Source organism: Populus alba, chromosome 1 (genome assembly GCF_005239225.2).
Source record: "Populus alba chromosome 1, ASM523922v2, whole genome shotgun sequence".
NCBI classification, from domain to species: Eukaryota; Viridiplantae; Streptophyta; class Magnoliopsida; order Malpighiales; family Salicaceae; genus Populus; species Populus alba.
In genome coordinates this window covers 9,929,462-9,947,458 of record NC_133284.1, presented here as the reverse complement: position 1 = coordinate 9,947,458, position 17,997 = coordinate 9,929,462, and the positions used below count along the sequence as shown (strand labels likewise).

The 17,997-nt window shown below is 32.0% G+C and overlaps 3 protein-coding genes across 3 annotated transcripts; 2 read left to right on the top strand and 1 right to left on the bottom strand.

Moving 5' to 3' along the window:
- The first annotated feature begins 3,898 nt into the window (after nt 1-3,898).
- On the top strand, nt 3,899-8,152 carry LOC118033657 (WAT1-related protein At1g25270). Its single transcript, XM_035038722.2, has 7 exons — nt 3,899-4,482; nt 5,241-5,303; nt 5,503-5,619; nt 5,795-6,038; nt 6,635-6,793; nt 7,067-7,218; nt 7,709-8,152. The coding sequence occupies exons 1-7, from the start codon at nt 4,289-4,291 to the stop codon at nt 7,902-7,904; spliced, it is 1,125 nt and encodes a 374-aa protein (XP_034894613.1). The 5' UTR covers nt 3,899-4,288; the 3' UTR covers nt 7,905-8,152.
- A 1,971-nt stretch (nt 8,153-10,123) lies between these two features.
- On the top strand, nt 10,124-11,881 carry LOC118033872 (pentatricopeptide repeat-containing protein At4g18840). The gene has a single exon (XM_035039011.1). It carries the CDS (start codon nt 10,124-10,126, stop codon nt 11,879-11,881), a length of 1,758 nt encoding a protein of 585 aa, XP_034894902.1.
- A 2,070-nt stretch (nt 11,882-13,951) lies between these two features.
- Nucleotides 13,952-14,487, bottom strand: LOC118033873 (large ribosomal subunit protein eL24-like). Its single transcript, XM_073411278.1, has 3 exons — nt 14,454-14,487; nt 14,233-14,368; nt 13,952-14,102 (listed from the first exon to the last, which is right to left on the bottom strand). The coding sequence occupies exons 1-3, from the start codon at nt 14,485-14,487 to the stop codon at nt 13,952-13,954; spliced, it is 321 nt and encodes a 106-aa protein (XP_073267379.1).
- Nucleotides 14,488-17,997: the final 3,510 nt, after the last annotated feature.

The window sequence follows — 17,997 nt, the reverse complement described above, 5'->3', positions numbered from 1 at the left end:
CAAAGAACCAAGAACGAAGGATCCCCCACCAATCCCGGAAAGCAATTTGTGTGTGTGAGTTGGCAGTTATGGGAAAATATTTTGGTCGATGGGTCTTGCTGCCAACTGATGCTTAGAAGCTACTCGCTCACTTGGCATCTTCCATGATTCCATCTGTCAATCACTCTTTTCAAAGTCATTTTTAGCCCACCTGATAAATATTTTTGACAAGACTTGAGAACCTCATCAGATTTGAAACTTTTCCCCTTTTTTTTTCGTTGATATTTTTCAAACTTGTTTTTTTAATTGAAACTATATTCTTTTAGATTTTTCATATTAAAATTTTAAAAAAATTAAAATTAGTTTAAATATTTTTCAGACAAAAACTTGACCCAGGAAAACAGCACTCGTTTTGCCACAACAAGGATAAAAAAAAAAATGGGAATGGTAAACAAGAATGGACAATTTTCCAGCACCTTTTTCAGTCTGTTGCTCGAGGGAGGATGACGTGTTTGTTGGCACCTTGCGAACCGCCATTTCAGCTAATATGACAAATTTGTGGATATTACCGAGAGATCTGTCTTGGTTTTTGTACCCAGCTGTTGGACTAGCATGTCATTTGATATATGCCAGCTGACTAGTGATGTCAGCAATGTCACAGGGACGACCCCTGACATTTACCTCATCATATTTGAAACTTTTCCAATTTTTTTGTTTAACTATCCTTTTATGTCAAGGAAATTAAAATTAATTTTGTGTTTGTTATTGTGGTTTAATTGTATTTTTTTAAAAAATAATTTTTTATTTTAAATTATTTTTAATGTATTTTTAAATTTTTTTTAATATGATGATATCAAAATAAATTTTAAGAAATAAAAAATATATATTTTTATATATTAAAAAATACTTTAAAAAACAATAAAATATTTATTATACTTCTAAAAATACACTAGGCGGGATATTATCACTCTAAACTCCTGTTATTTCAGTATGTTTGGATTGACTAACTTTCATGCAATAAATTATTAACAATTGTAGAAAAATTAATCAATTTGTATGTTAATTTATTATATTAGAATAAATAAATTTCTAAGCGATTCATCTCAGATTTTGAGCTTAAAAATCTCATTTAATCATTAAACTTATCTTTTAAATATTGTCAACAAGATCACGGCCACGAGATAATGTAAAAAAAAAACTTCATGGATGCTTGATGGCCATAGATGGCACCTTCTATGTGATGCTGCAAATATTAATTTAAAAGATTATCAATTACCTTGCACAATATACTATTGTAATATTTAACAAAAAAAAAAAAGTGGGGAAGATTTCATTGTACCTCCCCTTACAAAATACTATTTACTATAATAGCATTTTTTTTAGTTATTTTTTTCTTCTAATTTATGTTTATTTTTTAATCTCAATTTTATCATTTAACATTAACAAAATATTAAAAGAGGAGGGATTTCATTGTACCTCTCCGAGGATTGAATTTCATAATTTTTTTTAATTTACTTTTTTATAATATTATTTCAATCTCATAACCCAGATCGCAAGGTTTAACGAGTTAATCTAGTTGACTCAAGTCTTTTTCTCCTTTCCCCAATTGACTCTCTTCATCTCAATTTTATTTTTCAATATTTGATTGATAGAGAATTAAGTATCGTGATTTGTTTCGGTTCGCTTTTTATAAGGTTATCCATGTCTCATGACTCGAATGACAAGTTTAGCATATAAATCTTGGTTGACTCATGTTATTTTTTTAATTATTTTTTTTAAAATTTCATCTCTCAATATTAGTTTAATTAAGAATTCAACTTCATACTTGTTTCAATTTGTTTTTTATTGGATTATTTCAGTCTCGTGACTCAGATTGTGAACATGACAAGTTAACTCATGTCAATTTTTAGGTTGTTTTTTTAAAAGAAGATTTTATTGTACTTCTTTTCACAAAATATTATTTACTATAATAATGCTTTCTTTCCTTTTCTTCTAAAACATGCTCTCTTTTTTCAATTTTAATTTTATATTTCAATATTAAATTTAAATTTATTGAGATTGAGTTTTATAATTTTTTTTAAGGTTATCTCATTCTTATGATTTGGACCACGGATTTAATGAGTTAATTTAGTTGATTCAATTTTGTTTTTCTAATAGAATTGTTTTTTTTCTTGATTGAGTGCCCAAAGAATATGGTTGATCTTTTCTCTGCCCATACAATTCTATCCCGGATTCTTTAAAGAAAAAGGGGTTGAATATTGATCTACTATTCAAATTCGATTCTTATAGCTCCAATTGTTTCAAATCAATAAAAGTGCATTTAATTTTACCAAACCAAGCATTAAGCGAGTAATAGTTTTTTTCCCCGTATAGCCAAAACAAAACATCAATCCTGATTTTAAATAAACACACCTTAAGATCCCATAATCTATGCATCTAAAACAAGCTGTCGGGCGCTAATGCTGAATAATGCAATTTCAAAGGAACAAATTAAAAAAACAAAAAACATTAAGGGATCAAAATAAAAAAAATGACCGAAAGAAAAAAGAAAAAAGAAAACATTGTAAATTATTATTATATCTATGTTACAATGCATGTTTGCAAATTGTACTTTCCCCGCACTCTTTAATTTTGTTCTTTTAACTTAATAATAAAACCTTCAAAAGGTTCTTCTTCACCCACTGCATTTTTTAAATTTATCTATTAGTATTATTATAAAGTGGATGTTCTAATGGGCCTTCGACCACAAATGGAAAGTAATCCTCCACCAATATTCGTAAATTTAATTTGGATTCTCTTATTTGAACAAAATCTCCTTCGTATCCTTGAGATTGCATATTTAGCTTTCTTTAATTTATTCTAAAATGATTATCTTGTGAGAGGATCAAGTCAAAAGATACAAAAAATATTAATTTTTTAAATTATTTTTAAAACACAAAAATAAACACACCCATAATTCACTTTTATATATAAAGTAATATTCTAAAAGGCACGGAGAAAGCACTTAGCTTTCCCATGCCTTTTAACTTTTTTTATTATTATAATTATATTATAACATATCCTAAAAATACTGTAGCTTTTTTTTTTTTTTTTTCTTCTAATGATTTTTTTTATTTAATTTGTTAATGTTAAATTTTTTATTTAGTTATTAGACTTTCATGACATGGATCCTGGGTTTGATAGGTTAACCTAGTTTGACGAGTTAACTCGGAATTGTTTTCCTTTTTAATTAATTTTTTTCATTTAGTTTAGTTTGTTAATGTTAAATTTATTTCTATTTAATTATCAGATTTTCATAACACGTATCCCGGGCTTGACCGGTTAACCCAGTTAATTATGGGTAAATACGTCAATTTTTTTTTCTATTTAGTTATCAAACTTTCATGACGCGGATTCCAGGTTTGACGGATTAACCTGATTTGAAGGGTTAACTCAGTTAATTCATATATTTTTTTCTTCATTAGTTTTTTTTTCCTATTAGTTTTTTTTCTTTGGTTTTTTTCTTTTTAATTATTCTATTCAATTATCACACTTTTATGACACGACTTTATATCCAGACCTATATCCAATGCTCTTGGATATGGTGTTGTAGTGAGACTCACTTAAACTTAAGTCATGTAAGTTTAATATTATTATTAATATTATAAATATTACTCTTAGGTCAAGCGTTGTAGTCAAACCCAAGATTCTTGGATATAACTTTATAGAAAGATCTAACACATTTAAATTTTATTTTTTTTAAAATATTTTTTATGTTAAAAAAAATTAACATGTGGTATGCAATATGCATTTTTTTTTTGAGTTCCTAAAAAATTAACATGTGGTATGCACGGATAATGAAACTAGTATATATATAAACCTTGTGTTGCTAGTGTGAAAGGCAATATGCATTGTTTCTTTCTTCGATATTTTTTTGTTCTCGAGATCTGTTTAGGAACTCAAAGACCACATCACTCCCATGTGAGGTGCTCTGTAAGCAGTGACGTGGTGTAAATGGCTATAAGCCACAACTACTCTAGCCGTGAATGCATCTTTTCACCGTTTATACATCCTTGGAACGCTCTCCACGTTGCCCCAGGGCTACGGCATCCACACCTAGCATTTGCATACATCAAATCCAAATCTTTTTTTTCTTTTCTCCTCGCTAACCAAAACCAGAACCACACAAGGCTATATCTTAGATACAAAATCTATTTCTCTCTGATTTTCTTCTTTACCTAAATCTATTTCTCTCTGATTACTTACCTTCCATCTCACAATCTAGTTCTATTTACATGTACATTGGCTTTTGTACGCTTGGAATCCTGGGATGGAGCGAATTTGTAGAGTGTTACAAGGGTTGAAACCTGCATTGCTTATGGTGTTGGTTCAAGTTGCATTTGCGGCAGTTAATGTTCTGTACAAATTGGCAGCAAATGATGGGATGAACTTGAAGATTATCGTTGCTTATAGATTCATATTTGCCACTGCTTTCATGGTACCTCTTGCATTCATCGTTGAGAGGTTTGGTCTCTTTGCTTCTTTAACCATCTCTCAAGTCTCAAGTAGCTACTCTTCGAAATATAATAAAATCTGGGCATTCAAGCTAATGTTCCTTATTGTTTACAATATTCTTACAACTATTCAGAAACTTTCAAACTATCAATGCATGCAAGAGAAAGGAGTTTTTGTTCGTTTTCTACCTGTCTCTTTGTCCATTGGCGGAATAAAATTGTTTCTCTTTGCTCTTTAACGATTTTTTTTTTTACTAAAAAGTTTTCCGTATTTTGTGGTTTCTCCTCGTCAAAGCATCTAAATGGTCTTGCGCGGATTTTTTTTATTATATAGTTTTCCGTATTTTGTGGTTTATATATATACACACACACACTAGTCATACTAGTCAACCATAATCATTTCGTCGTCTCTTTCATTCCTTAACTTTTTTAATTAAGATTTTATATTTTATGTTATTTTTCATAATCAGAATTTTCTTTATATAATTTTAGGTTTTAAAAAACTCTAATCTCTTAATATGTAATTTAAAACTGTAATTTTTAAGATTTAAAAAACCTTAACTTTCTATCTTATTTTACTGTATCATGTGTCAATTCATGTCGTCATTTAATGTAAGGTCTTAATCAGTAAATCTGGTCTCGCGAGACAAGCATCTTTAGCCATTCCCAGGGTTCTTCAATACTTCTTTTCTTACACACAAAAAAAAAAGATTAAAAGTTCCATGTACTCGTTTACAATCTAATAATTGTTATGTGTTGTTTTTGCAGGAAGAACAGGGGGAAATTAACGTGGACAGTAATCATTCAAGCATTTTTTTGTGGTTTATTTGGGTAAGCTGCATGTCATCACAGCTCAATGATCAAAAAATTAAGAGAACAAAAATAACAGTTGCTTGACATTCATTGCACTTTCCCTGTTATCGGGTGAGCGATCTTTATAGTAAACAATCACTTCAAGAGAAATTAGTCAGCATATCAAGTTGATTTGTTTTATAAAGATAAGATATCCATGAATTACTTTCTATTCCAGGTGTTCGTTCGCTCAAAACGCGTACATCGAAAGCTTGGCCTTAATATCTGCAACTTTTGCCTGTGCCATGGCTAACCTAATTCCAGCTGTTACCTTCGTCTTAGCCTTCATATTTAGGTAAGTATACAAGTGCGTTACCTCATGCAACGTTTTGTTCTACTAGTTTACTGTGCATTTAATGGAAGTGATCCTTCATAGTAAATTATAGATCATTATCCTTTTTCTTTTCATGATTTTCTATATTTTTATAGCAAATTTACCCTGTTTCTCATTCGTTGAACTTGATTAAAAGGATGGAGAGAATGGAGTTGGCGTCCACAAAAGGAAAGGCAAAGGCTATAGGGACATTGATGGGAATCGGTGGTGCCATGCTTCTCACCTTCTACAAAGGCGTAGAGATTAGCAACGGGTCAGCAAAAGTTAACCTTTTGCATCATCGTCAGTATTCTCATGCTCATGGTCACGGGCGTGATCTCCTGGGCTTTTTCATGGCGTTATTGAATTGCTTGTCTTATTCTTTGTGGTTGATAGTTCAGGTAATTTCTACTACTAGTATTTTAATATACTAATGTTAAAATAAATGAAAAACACTAATTTTATAAAATATTTTACACGATAATATCAAAATGCACGTTATCTATACCAAAAGAGTTGAATTAGCATGCCTAAGCTGGTCCAAGGTAAATGCAAGAAACACTTGATCTTTAATTTTAAAAAGAAATCGTGGGAAATTTTAGACAATAATAATTTCTTCGAGTTTAAATCCTTGCTTTTGAGGTTATCTGTAAATGCGACACAATCTTTTTCCTTTTTTGTTTTTTAATAACATGCATGCTTGTTAAATACGCAACAATTTTTTTTTTTTTTAACAGCGTCTCCTATTTAAGAATAGTGTTCTTTAATAAATTCAAATAATCCCTTCATTGTAGTATAATACGTTAGCTATATACATATATATATGATTGGGAGGAGGTTAAATTCAACACAACCAAGTCTATATGAAATCATGTTTTTCTTTTCTTTTCTTTTTATCCTCTAGCTAACTAATTAATTTCTCATACTAAAAGAATACTAATTAATTTCCTGCAGTTATAAGCAAATAAGTATATTAATTGATTGTTCGTGGAAACAGGCTAAAATGAGTGCAAGATACCGGAGCCATTATTCAAACTCGGCTTTAGTCTGTGCAATGGGAGCAATCCAAGCAACTGTTTTTGCTCTTTGTCTTGAAAGGGATTGGAATCAATGGAAATTGGGATGGAATATTAGACTCCTCACCGCAGCTTTTTCGGTATATTCATTTTAATGCTCGGCAAGCCATTTGTCCTCATTTGGCTCATGAAATTCATCGAATGCCCATAAATCATAGTAATCATTTGCTCCTGTAAAGTCATTTCTTCATGCACTAGCTGAATAAATTCATAAAACTGTAGAAAGTAAGTTAAATAGAAGTGTTTTTGTGATCTCCGATCGAAGATATTCTTTAAGCTCTGATAACTTTTGTTTATCTGTGTTCGCTGATTTAGCGATTCCCTTTTCAAGTGAGAGCTGATTGTGTATGTAGGGAGTCGTGGGCTCTGGTTTGATGGGGATACTTATCTCATGGTGCTTGGCCATGAGAGGTCCATTGTTCGTCGCTATTTTCAGCCCTCTCATGCTTGTGTTAGTTGCCATTGCCGGATCATTGCTATTGGCTGAGAAACTGTATCTTGGAAGGTATCACATTTCTTTTTTTATCAAGGAGGTTTCATGTATATAGTTTATCTGAATAATTTCTTTGAATTGATAGTACTGTACTTGTATCAGTAAATTAACTGTTTTTTCTTTATTTTCAGTTTTTTTAGGTTAATTTTTGAATTTATTTAAATAATTCTAGACCTTGTAGAAATACCGATTACCTGAAAAGAAATATTTAATAATAAAATTATGTGTAATACTCTTATGCCATCTCAATTCTATCTTTTTAATTTGATCTCTTCTTGTTTATGTTTTCGTTAAATATAATTTATTAACAAAATTACTACAAATTTCAAATTAAGTTGACATTCTGTAGATATATTTTTAATTTATCATAGGCATTTAGCATGGAAGATAATTAGTGGTTAGACTTTTATACATAGCCTTATAATTACAAAAAACTAGGATACCTTATGGAGTATTGGATTTTATTATATGGTTTAACTTCTTCTTTTTTTTCTATTCACAGCATATTAGGAGCTTTGTTAATCATTTGTGGTTTATATTTTGTACTATGGGGTAAAAGCCAAGAGATGAAGGCAAAAAAACAACTTGCTCCGTCAGAAACCGAAACCTTCCAGGAAGATGGCATCATTGTTACCTCTCCAACAAAAGATACTTGTTCCGACAACAGCAGAGTAGATATAGGTTCATCGAAAAAATAAAATAATGAAGGAAAATGATGCAGAAAAGAGAAAAAGTGAGGGGATGACAATGTCCCTTGAGACTTCAAATAAAATGACGCAGAGGAGATGAAAGGGAAGGAATGATATGCATGTATCATTCCGACACTATAGTACAGAAAATCCCAGTGCAAGTAGTGATTTTTTATGGAAAAAATATGTGTTAAACTAGTTAATTAAAGATTTTAATTAACTAGTTAATTAGAATCTTTATTATATTATAATAGTTAAAGGTGTAATCTCCATGTAAATATAAAAGTAAATATATATGCAGAATTTCCAAGTAAGCATCAATTATCAAATTCTATTTCTAAAATGGTATTATCAACAAAATTATTATTTCTTATTCCATCACAATAAAATAATATCGTAAAATATAAAAACCAAACATTATAAAAAAATAATGATGTCATGTTGATAAGTTTGAGAGCAACTCAAAACTTATAGGTTAAGTAATTTTAATTGTCAATTACATACTTAATAAAATATTCCATAAAAAAATTAGAAAAAAATATTATATAAATTGTGAAAAGATAAAAAAGTTAAGTGAATAATGAAGAATGATTCACTCTTCACATAAGTAGTGAAGAGCTGCTTTGTCTCACCCTGTGTTGCACACAAATAACACTACGGCTTATAAACAATACATAATATATTTTTTATTACAAAACATGTTACTCATTATTTTCACTTCAAATACAGATGCAATCTCGTAAATAAACGTAGTCTTAGTAGTTGCTTTTGTTTTCCTTTAATTATGGTTGATAATTCAGTGCTAGTATTGTTTCTTTCCTTTAGAACAAGGGGAATAACGCGTTTAGATAAACAACGTTAGCTCACAATCTGTGCTAGCTAATTGTAACTACTTCCCTTTATTTCTTTGGCAAAAATAAAAGCAGGTAGACTCATTGATTGTGGAAGCAGGCTAAGGTGATGGGAGGTCTATTGTTTGTCTCCGTTTTCAATCCTCTCATGATTGTGCTGGTTGCCTTTCCCGGCTAGCTCATCGGAGCTGGACGAGAAACTAGACATCGAAAGGTATTGTGTTTTCTCTTCAATAGATCCAGTTTCCATTCTATTCACATAAATTTATTGTTCTTATTCTTATTCTTATTCTTATTATTATTACGTTAATTTTACATCAGTTTAATTAACATAATTGCAACAAAATTAACCTTTAATGACATTTGTCTAAAAAAACATGATAATGACATTTCATTATTGTTATTAAGATCCATCTCTAACGGCATTTTTTTTAAAAAAATCTAGTGACAATTATGGTATATGAAGGCATCTTCGAATGCTATTAAATCTCAAACATTTAATATAAATGTTTTTAAATTCAATATTGGTAAAGTTCTATCATATTTGCTCCTAAAATTGATATAACTACTTTTAAAGTTAAATAAATGTCACCAAATTAACACATATAATAAAGACAATTGATGGAAATGTTTTTATAACATGTTTTTACTTGAATGCTGTATAGTTATGGAATAATTTACACTAAAAATTTTATTTGGTCACAGTGATCAATGATACATTGATTAATTATTATTATTATCATTATTGTTATTATTGTATTGAAGACTGTAATATCCTTGTGGAAATTCCACAATTTACCCACAGTGAATTTATATGGTCAATTTGACCTGTTTACTTTTTTTTTTTTAAATTATAGAATAACAGGATTGATAATGATCATTGGCGGTTTATATTTTGTGCTATGAGGGAAGGCAAAGAGTCAAAGATGATGTACGTACACCAAGGAAGAAGGTGAGACAGTTACCCATATATATTACCCCTTCTCGAAACTATTAGTAACGAAAATAACAAGATCAGTTCTTAGAGATGGTTTAAGTAAAGGATATATATCTGATTATCACAGTAAATATGAAAGTTAATTTTGACTGTATTTTATATAGAACTTAATAAAATTAAATTTCGAGTATTTATTTCATATGGTGTTCATGCTATTATTCCTCTTCATATAAAAGCTCGTGACATAAATTTAATCCAAATTTGAGTTTTCAAATAAATAAGATTAAAATAGTAAATTTGGTTTGTAAAAAATAATAATTATAAACCTCCCCCTTTTAATTCCCAAATTGGAAGAAATATTTATTTATTTATTAATTCGTTTAGGACCAACGTAGCCATTGCGCTCCACCCACAGAAACCAACTGCCATTTGAAATACTGATGTCTGCTCTGCCGCCTTCTCTTCTGCCCACAAAACCCACCAAAAACCACAATGAATTCCAGTCATTCTCTCTCAAATCATGCCTTTCCCTTTTAGAGATCTGCAAGTATACCACCGAGTTTGCTCAACTCCATGCCCAACTCACTAAACTTGGCTTCATTAAAAACCCACTGGCCCTCACTAGACTCTTGTGCTATTCATCAATCTCTCAATATGCAGACATCAACTATGCTCAGTCAATCTTCAATTTTGATAAAAACCCAAATACATTTGCTTATAATGTAATGATTAGAGGCTACGCGCAGAGAGAGAAACCCGAAAATGCGCTTTCTTTATTTTATAGCATGCTTTGTAACGCCAATTCTGGGCCAAATAAGCTAACTTTCCCTTTTGTTTTGAAAGCATGCTCTCAGGTTAGAGCAATTGAAGAGGGTAAACAAGTTCATGGGCTGGTTTTTAAACATGGGTTGAGTGAAGATCTTTTTGTGCAAAATAGTTTGATTAGCATGTACTCATCTTGTGGGTTAATTGGCTTTGCTTGTCAAGTTTTTAATAAAATAGATGACCCGGATGTGGTTTCGTGGAATTCGATGATCAGTGGGTTGGTTGATTTGGGTTTCGTCGAGGAGGGGAAGCAAATGTTCGATAGAATGTCAAAGAGGAGTTTAGTTACATGGAATTGTTTGATTGATGGGTATGTTAAGGCTGGATTGTTGATGGAGGCTAGAGAGTTGTTTGATCAAATGGTGGGAAAGAATTCGGTTTCTTGGAATACCATGATTGGTGGGTATGTGAGTTTGGGTCTAATGGAGGATGCGAAAGGATTTTTTGACAAGATGCCGTGGGAAATGAAGGATGTAATCACTTTTAATTTGATGATTGATGGGTATGCAAGACAGGGTAGATACAAAGAGATATTGGAGATATTTAAAGAGATGCGTGTGGCTAAAATAGAACCCTCGAGGTTTACCATGGTAAGTGTGCTTACGTCGTGTTCTTATTTGGGGGCTTTGGAGCAAGGTGAATGGATGCAAGCTCACATAGAGAAAAATGGGATTGATGTGGATTCTGTTCTGGGTACCGCTTTGGTTGAGATGTTTGCGAAGTGTGGAAACATTGAGAGGGCTCTTTCAGTGTTCAAAAGTATGGAGGAGAGAGATGTGGGGGCATGGAACTCAATGATTCATAAACTAGCTGTCCATGGTCATGGCCAAGAGGCTTTCGCAATTTTTTCAGACATGTTGAGGTCAAATACTCTACCGGATGACATAACTTTTCTCGGTTTATTAAGTGTATGCCGCCATTTAGGGCTCGTTGATGAAGGAAAAAGATTTTTTCAACTCATGAGTGAAGAATATGGCCTTGTGCCAAAGGTTGAGCATTATGGTTGTATGGTGGATCTTCTTTGCCGTGCAGATCTTTTAGAGGAAGCGAGGGACTTGATAGACTCTTCACAGGCGTCGCAGACGAAATCCAGCGTTCCCATGTGGGGTGCTCTTCTCGGAGCTTCATGTCGGCTAAAAGATTTAGCGATGGGTGAATATGCTGCCAAACATCTTTTGCAGTTAGACCCTTTTGATGGCAGCTGTTACACAGTTTTATCCAACTTGTACTCAGCTGCAGGCTTGTATGAGAAAGCCATTGAAGTAAGGAATGAGATGAAGAAACAAGGACTGGAGAAGATCCCAGGCAGTAGTTCAGTGGAAATAGATGGTTTAGTTCTTGATTTTTGGGTGGGTTCTTGTTCTCTTGAATAGTTCTCTTGTTCAATGACTGGAGAAGATCCTTGTCTCTCCGACTACTTGTGTGGCATCTAATGCAAACTCATTTAAGCTGTCCTCGCATCTAAAAATGAGATGGGTGATGCCTTAGCAAGACAGGAAAAGAAACAAGGACAAACTGATACGATAAGTGGCCACCCATTTTCCATGAGACAATAAATCGTGGTTTTACATTTCTTTCATTCTCAAGTCACACAGCGTCAACTGCAGTAATTCCAAGAGATGACGCAGAGCAGCATGACATGTATATAAACAGGGAAATGGGAAAAAATAGAAACACAATCTTACCTGGCAGCCCTCAGCAGCGGCTAATATAAAATTTCCACTCCCATGGTCTGAATTCTCCAAGAAGTCTTGAAGAAGTAGAAAAAAATTCAGGAATTCTAAAGGACAGAGAAATTTTAAAGGGTGGGATGTTCTATGCTGGACATTGATGTATTTTAGATTGAAGGTATTCCCTTCGGTCTATTCAATAAATCACTCTATATTTTTTGTGGCTTCTAACTTCTAAAAGAAAACAAATCCCTTAACAACCAAATGAACTCCGGCCAGCACAATCTCTACCATCCCTAAATCACAGATCACACGCCACTCTCTTCTTTAAATTATGAAAAATACAATACATTTTTCTCTAACTGTGTATTTAACACGGTACCAGAAAGAACAACTTTACTGCTACTCACGCATGTAAAGTGCGCTCATGGATGTCTTGGTCATAAACATCAAAGCTTTGTGTAAGAGCTACGTGCTACGATTGCCTGGAACTAGAGATGATGAAAGCACAGAATGTTTGGACAGGTAATAGAGACTATCATTTATACTTGAAGGAGCTGAATGTAAAGCAAGCAACAAGGATAAATATGAAATATGTCATCTAGTAAAATTCTATACCAATGAAGTTCAGAAACAATGTTGTCATTGCAAAATTAGTGTCGTTAAAGAACTTCCAGTCAAGTTCTCACACCAATTGTAGTTTTGTTCAAAATTCCAAGTTTCTAATCCCATTGAATAAAAACCATAATATCTGAAGCCCAAAATCATAAAGTTATTGATCGTTGATCAAAAGCATAAAGCAATTGTAGAGTTTTGAAATGGGAATTCAACTTAGTTTAATGAGCGGACACAATCATCTCCTTGAGTGTGGAGAAAATGGAGTGCGTAATAATCTATACACTTAGTCATCTGTTGCAATGGTTTTCAATCTCTCGCTGGTTCAATAGATATTGAAATGATATTCACTATGGCCAAAGTATATATCAACACACTCAAAATTAGTGCAATAAAGAAAGCAATCACTATGGACCATTGACTTGGACTGAAGCAAAGGCCTGCCCAACTGCCTTCTCCAGCACCAGAATCTTGAGGAAATGATGAATAAGTAAGCTGTCTAATATATGAAAATAACATAAATCAATTTTGATAAGACGCTTTTACTACTCAAAATCAGTAACAGAGACAAAAAAATGAAATCGATGGTACCTTCATAATAAGAAGCTACAATAAAACACGATGAACTAAGCTGATAAGCGAAATAGAGGGCTTCTTTTGCAAATTTGCAACAACCACGTACTCATAATGTGATGAAATACCTATGTTTGTACATGAATGAGAAGGCTTTCTTTCCCTTCCCTGACAGAAGAATCGTCCACAGGCATCTATGAAAAAGATAAGACAAGATCTGAGCAAAAGCCAACTTCTGAGGACACAAGATCAGCCTCTAAAATAAACACTAATGGCGTGGATGATGGAACTTGCTAGTTTGAGTACTTGAAATAAGGCACAAAAAACTGAAATAAGGCACGCTGTCGAAAGAGATACTTTAGCTAGAAAATGTGCAAAACACAAAACAAATATGACAGCAAAAGCAACTAACAATGGCTTAAAAAGCCTTGAGCCTTCCATTCAAGCGAAGATCCTTAGTAAAATCTATAATAGGAATTTGAACTATAGGACTAACAAAACATCCATACGTGAGAGACAAAAATAATAAACTTTCAAGTGCTTTATCCACTTCAAAAATAAGAGAAACAAATAAGTAAATCATTGTTATCCACCACCACCTCCGCCAAGCTTAGGACCCTTTGGTGCAACACCCTTAGGCCTGTCCTTGGATTGTGTCTTTTGTGTCTCGGCCATCAACTCTACTTTCTCTGTCTTCTTTTCATCCCTATTTTTCTTGATTCTCTCTTTGATTTCACTTAAAATAACAAAAACAACCATTAAAATAAAAGCACAAAGAATCCACCTACAACACCTTAGTAAATAGTAACCAAAGGCAACTCCTCCCAATTCACACATCGCAAGAGATGAAGAGTGAGAGAGCATGCCATAGAGCAACATCACAGACCTCAGGCTTCTCGGCTCTCCTCTTTTGTATAAATTTCAAAGTAGCACCAACTATAGACCTTGAGTAAGGCTTCTTAAAGGTTTGGTGCTTCTTCTTAACAGCCTCGACGATGATGTCTTACAAACAAACAACAATTAAATCATAAGTAGATTGCAGAAAAAAAGCCCCATAAATAATATTCAATTTCAGATATGGTAATGCCTTCTTGTGACGTTTCTTGTACATAGTTGTCCATGTAAGTCTGGAAGGCTTAAAGTGATTGTGAAAATAACTCTTGCATCTCAAATCCTTTCACTCCTTTCTATACCCCAAAAAGATTCATTGTCTAGAATTTGTATTAAACTTTGACCTCCCATCACTAGAAACATGCATGTAAGGTGGACATCCAAACACTCTTAAACTATAGTAGTCCATTAAGTGCTTATCCGTACCTTTTCTGCTACTTTTCTATTTAATGTTGTCCTAGGTGATTTGTTAATTAAAAAACATGAGAGACACCTTGTTTTTTCAACTATTGTCCTATTTATCCTTTCCGTTATGCCATTATATTATGGTGTTCTATGTACTGTTCCCATATTGCTCACACACCTTTATGAATTTTGAATCTGTAAACTCAATACCATTATTTGACCTGATGCATTTGATCTTCCTCCTTATCTGGTTTTCTACTTCTACTTCTTATAATTTGAACTTAGCAAAAGTTTCTAACTTATGTCGCAAGAAGTACATCCAAATCTTTCATGAATAGTCATTAATAAAGATCATTAAATACATATATCCTCCATGTGATGTTACCTTTACTAAACTATAAACATTTGTATGAATATAATAAAAAAATCATCCATGTCTTATATGTGGCTGTCTTGAACTGTATGTTATTTTGTTTTCCAAAAACATAATATCTGCATAAATCAAGCTTAAATCTTGTGACACCTTTCAACAAATTTTTCTCATAAAGCTCCATCATCCCGTGCTCACTCATATGGCCTAATCACACGTGCCACAAAACTATGTGATCTGACTCGAATTTATATTATAGTTCCACCTACAACTATGATACCTAGCCTTTATAAATATTTCCCAGCAATATTTATCATTTCATGACTATTATAGCACTTTTACTCATCTTCAATACTACACCTTTAAACTTGAGGTTAAACCTATTACAATTTAAAGTGCCTAATAAAATAAAATTTTCCTCGAATTTGTTATATGTCTAACATCACATAAAGTTCTAATAGCATCATCAAATATTTTAATTTTGATATTTCTTATTCTAATAACTTTGCATAAATCATCGTTACCCATATAGAATCAGAGTTGATTAATTCGTAGTTGTTTAACCAATCTTTATTGGGAGTCATGTGATAAGAATATACTAAATCCAATATCCAAGAATTTATGAGATGATTTGAATTGGATGAAATAGAAAGCATGTCTTTATCGCCACTCTCTAAGTCTTTTTCCACTACATTCACAGACTTTGATAAACTCTTTTTGTTCTTTGCATCCCCTTTCTTTTTCTTTAGATATTCTCATTTTATGTGTCCTGTTTTTCCACACTTATAACATTGCATATCCTTCATTTTCTTGGATTTGGATCGAGTTTTGTTGTTCCTTGATTTGTTTTGGAACTTGTTTCTCCTACACTCATAATTATTCCTTACCATTAGCCTTTTTACTTATGAATTTCCATCACCAGTTTTCTTCCTTAAATTAAAGCTTAATAGGGCATTAATGGTCTCTTCCAATACAAGAGTTTCTTTCCCCCACATTAGAATTATAACTAAATTTCCATACGTAGAAGAAGGCAGGTAGGGAATTCAGTAACATCAGCGTCTTGTCTTCGTCATTAAACCTCGCATCAATTTGCTTTAAATTGCTAATGATATGATTGAACATATTGATATACTAATTCAAATATATACTCTCTTACATCTTAAAACCAGACAATTTCTGTTTAAAATGAAGTTTGTTCGACAATGACTTAAACATATATCGATTTTCTAGTTTTGCCCAAACTACCATCGGTGATTCCTCATCCATGATATAATATATCATATCATCATTCAGACAAAGCCTAATAATTGCCACAATCCTCGTTTCCAGTTCATGCTAATCTATATCATCCATGTCTTTCGATTGTCGTCCGTAGAACACTTTCACAATGCCCTGCTGCACTAATATATCCTTCACCCTCCTCTGCCATAATCCAAAATTATCTAATCCATCAAACTTGATCATGTCGAGTTATGCAAAAGAAATCATTGACATCATAAATAGGTTATGATACCAATTATTATGAAAACCTACAACAATTATTAATGGATATTGCAATAAAAAAGAAACCATAAAAGAACATAAGATTTAACATGTTTTAGCAATGTGCCTATATCCACAAGAATGAAGAGCTTTCATTTTTCACTATATAAAAAATTGGGTTATATATTATGTATTTATAGTTGACCCTAAACGGTTTAAGAAAACTTAGTCGCCCGAGGAACCCTAACCATCCAATGAGTATTAATATTTTTTCCTAATACCTCTTTGCCATTCCGCTTCGCTTTCCTGCACCCCATCATCTATCTATGAGTCATAAACTACAATATAAAAACTAGATCTAAACTCGGGAAAAGCTTTGGTTTCGAGTTGATTAATGATTTTTGTAATTTTTTTTAAGTTTTTAAGGTCATTGATGGGTTTATATTGATGTCCAGGGTTTTTTAGATGTTTTGGGTTAAAATGAGTTTCCAGGTTAAAAGACCATAAACATGATATTTCAGTCATTATGGTGGTTGAAATCTAAGGAAAAATAGACAACATGTCTTCTAACTTTATTTTTTTTCCAGAAAACTTTGGGGTGGAAGACATGTGATCTGTATAATTACCAATTAAAAAAAATAAACCCCCTTACATGGGTTCTTTTTAAATGGGCCAGGCGCGCTAGTCTGGCTTATCAAGCCTAGCAGCGCCTAACCTTTGTTATTTTTTCCTTCTATATTTTGCCTTTTTTAATTGATATCTTTTTTTTTTTTAAATAATTCTTATATTTATATTATTTGTATTATGTAACACCTTGCATAGTATTTTTTTGTTTTATTTTATTTGGTCAATTTCATGTGTGTATTTATTTATATTATCATTTGATTAATTAAAATTTGATTTTAATAAAAAAAGTCATTAAACACAACTAGGTAAATAACCCGTGTTACGAGATTAAATTTATTGATCTACAATTGTTTTTTATTTTTTTTTCTAGCTTCATCTTTAGTTATCATTAATGACCTTTTTTTTTTTTTCATTTCATGACTTAGATAATTCTTGATTTATTTAATTAGAAGTATGCATATTTTTTTTATTCACACTTATAATTTTTTTATTTAATAAAACATGACAGAAAAGCCTGCATATTAATTTTTTTTTGTTGAAAAAAAATATTCAACTCATGATAGGCACGAGTTAAATAACTAATTAACAATACTCTAAAAGACATGGGGAAAATATTATTCCACCACGCATTCTATACACACACTTATGGGCATTATGGATTCGCCGTGTCTATGACCTTTTTTTATATAAAAAAAAAATTTGCCATGTAAAGACCTAATTGAAGGCTAATTTAGTTGAAATTTTAAAGGAAGGAAAAATATAAAAGACAAAGGACCAGAGTGAAAAACATGGAGGAGATCAGTGGAATTTTCAAACTTTTTGGTGAAATATTCACTTTAGTCCTTATAATTTTTGA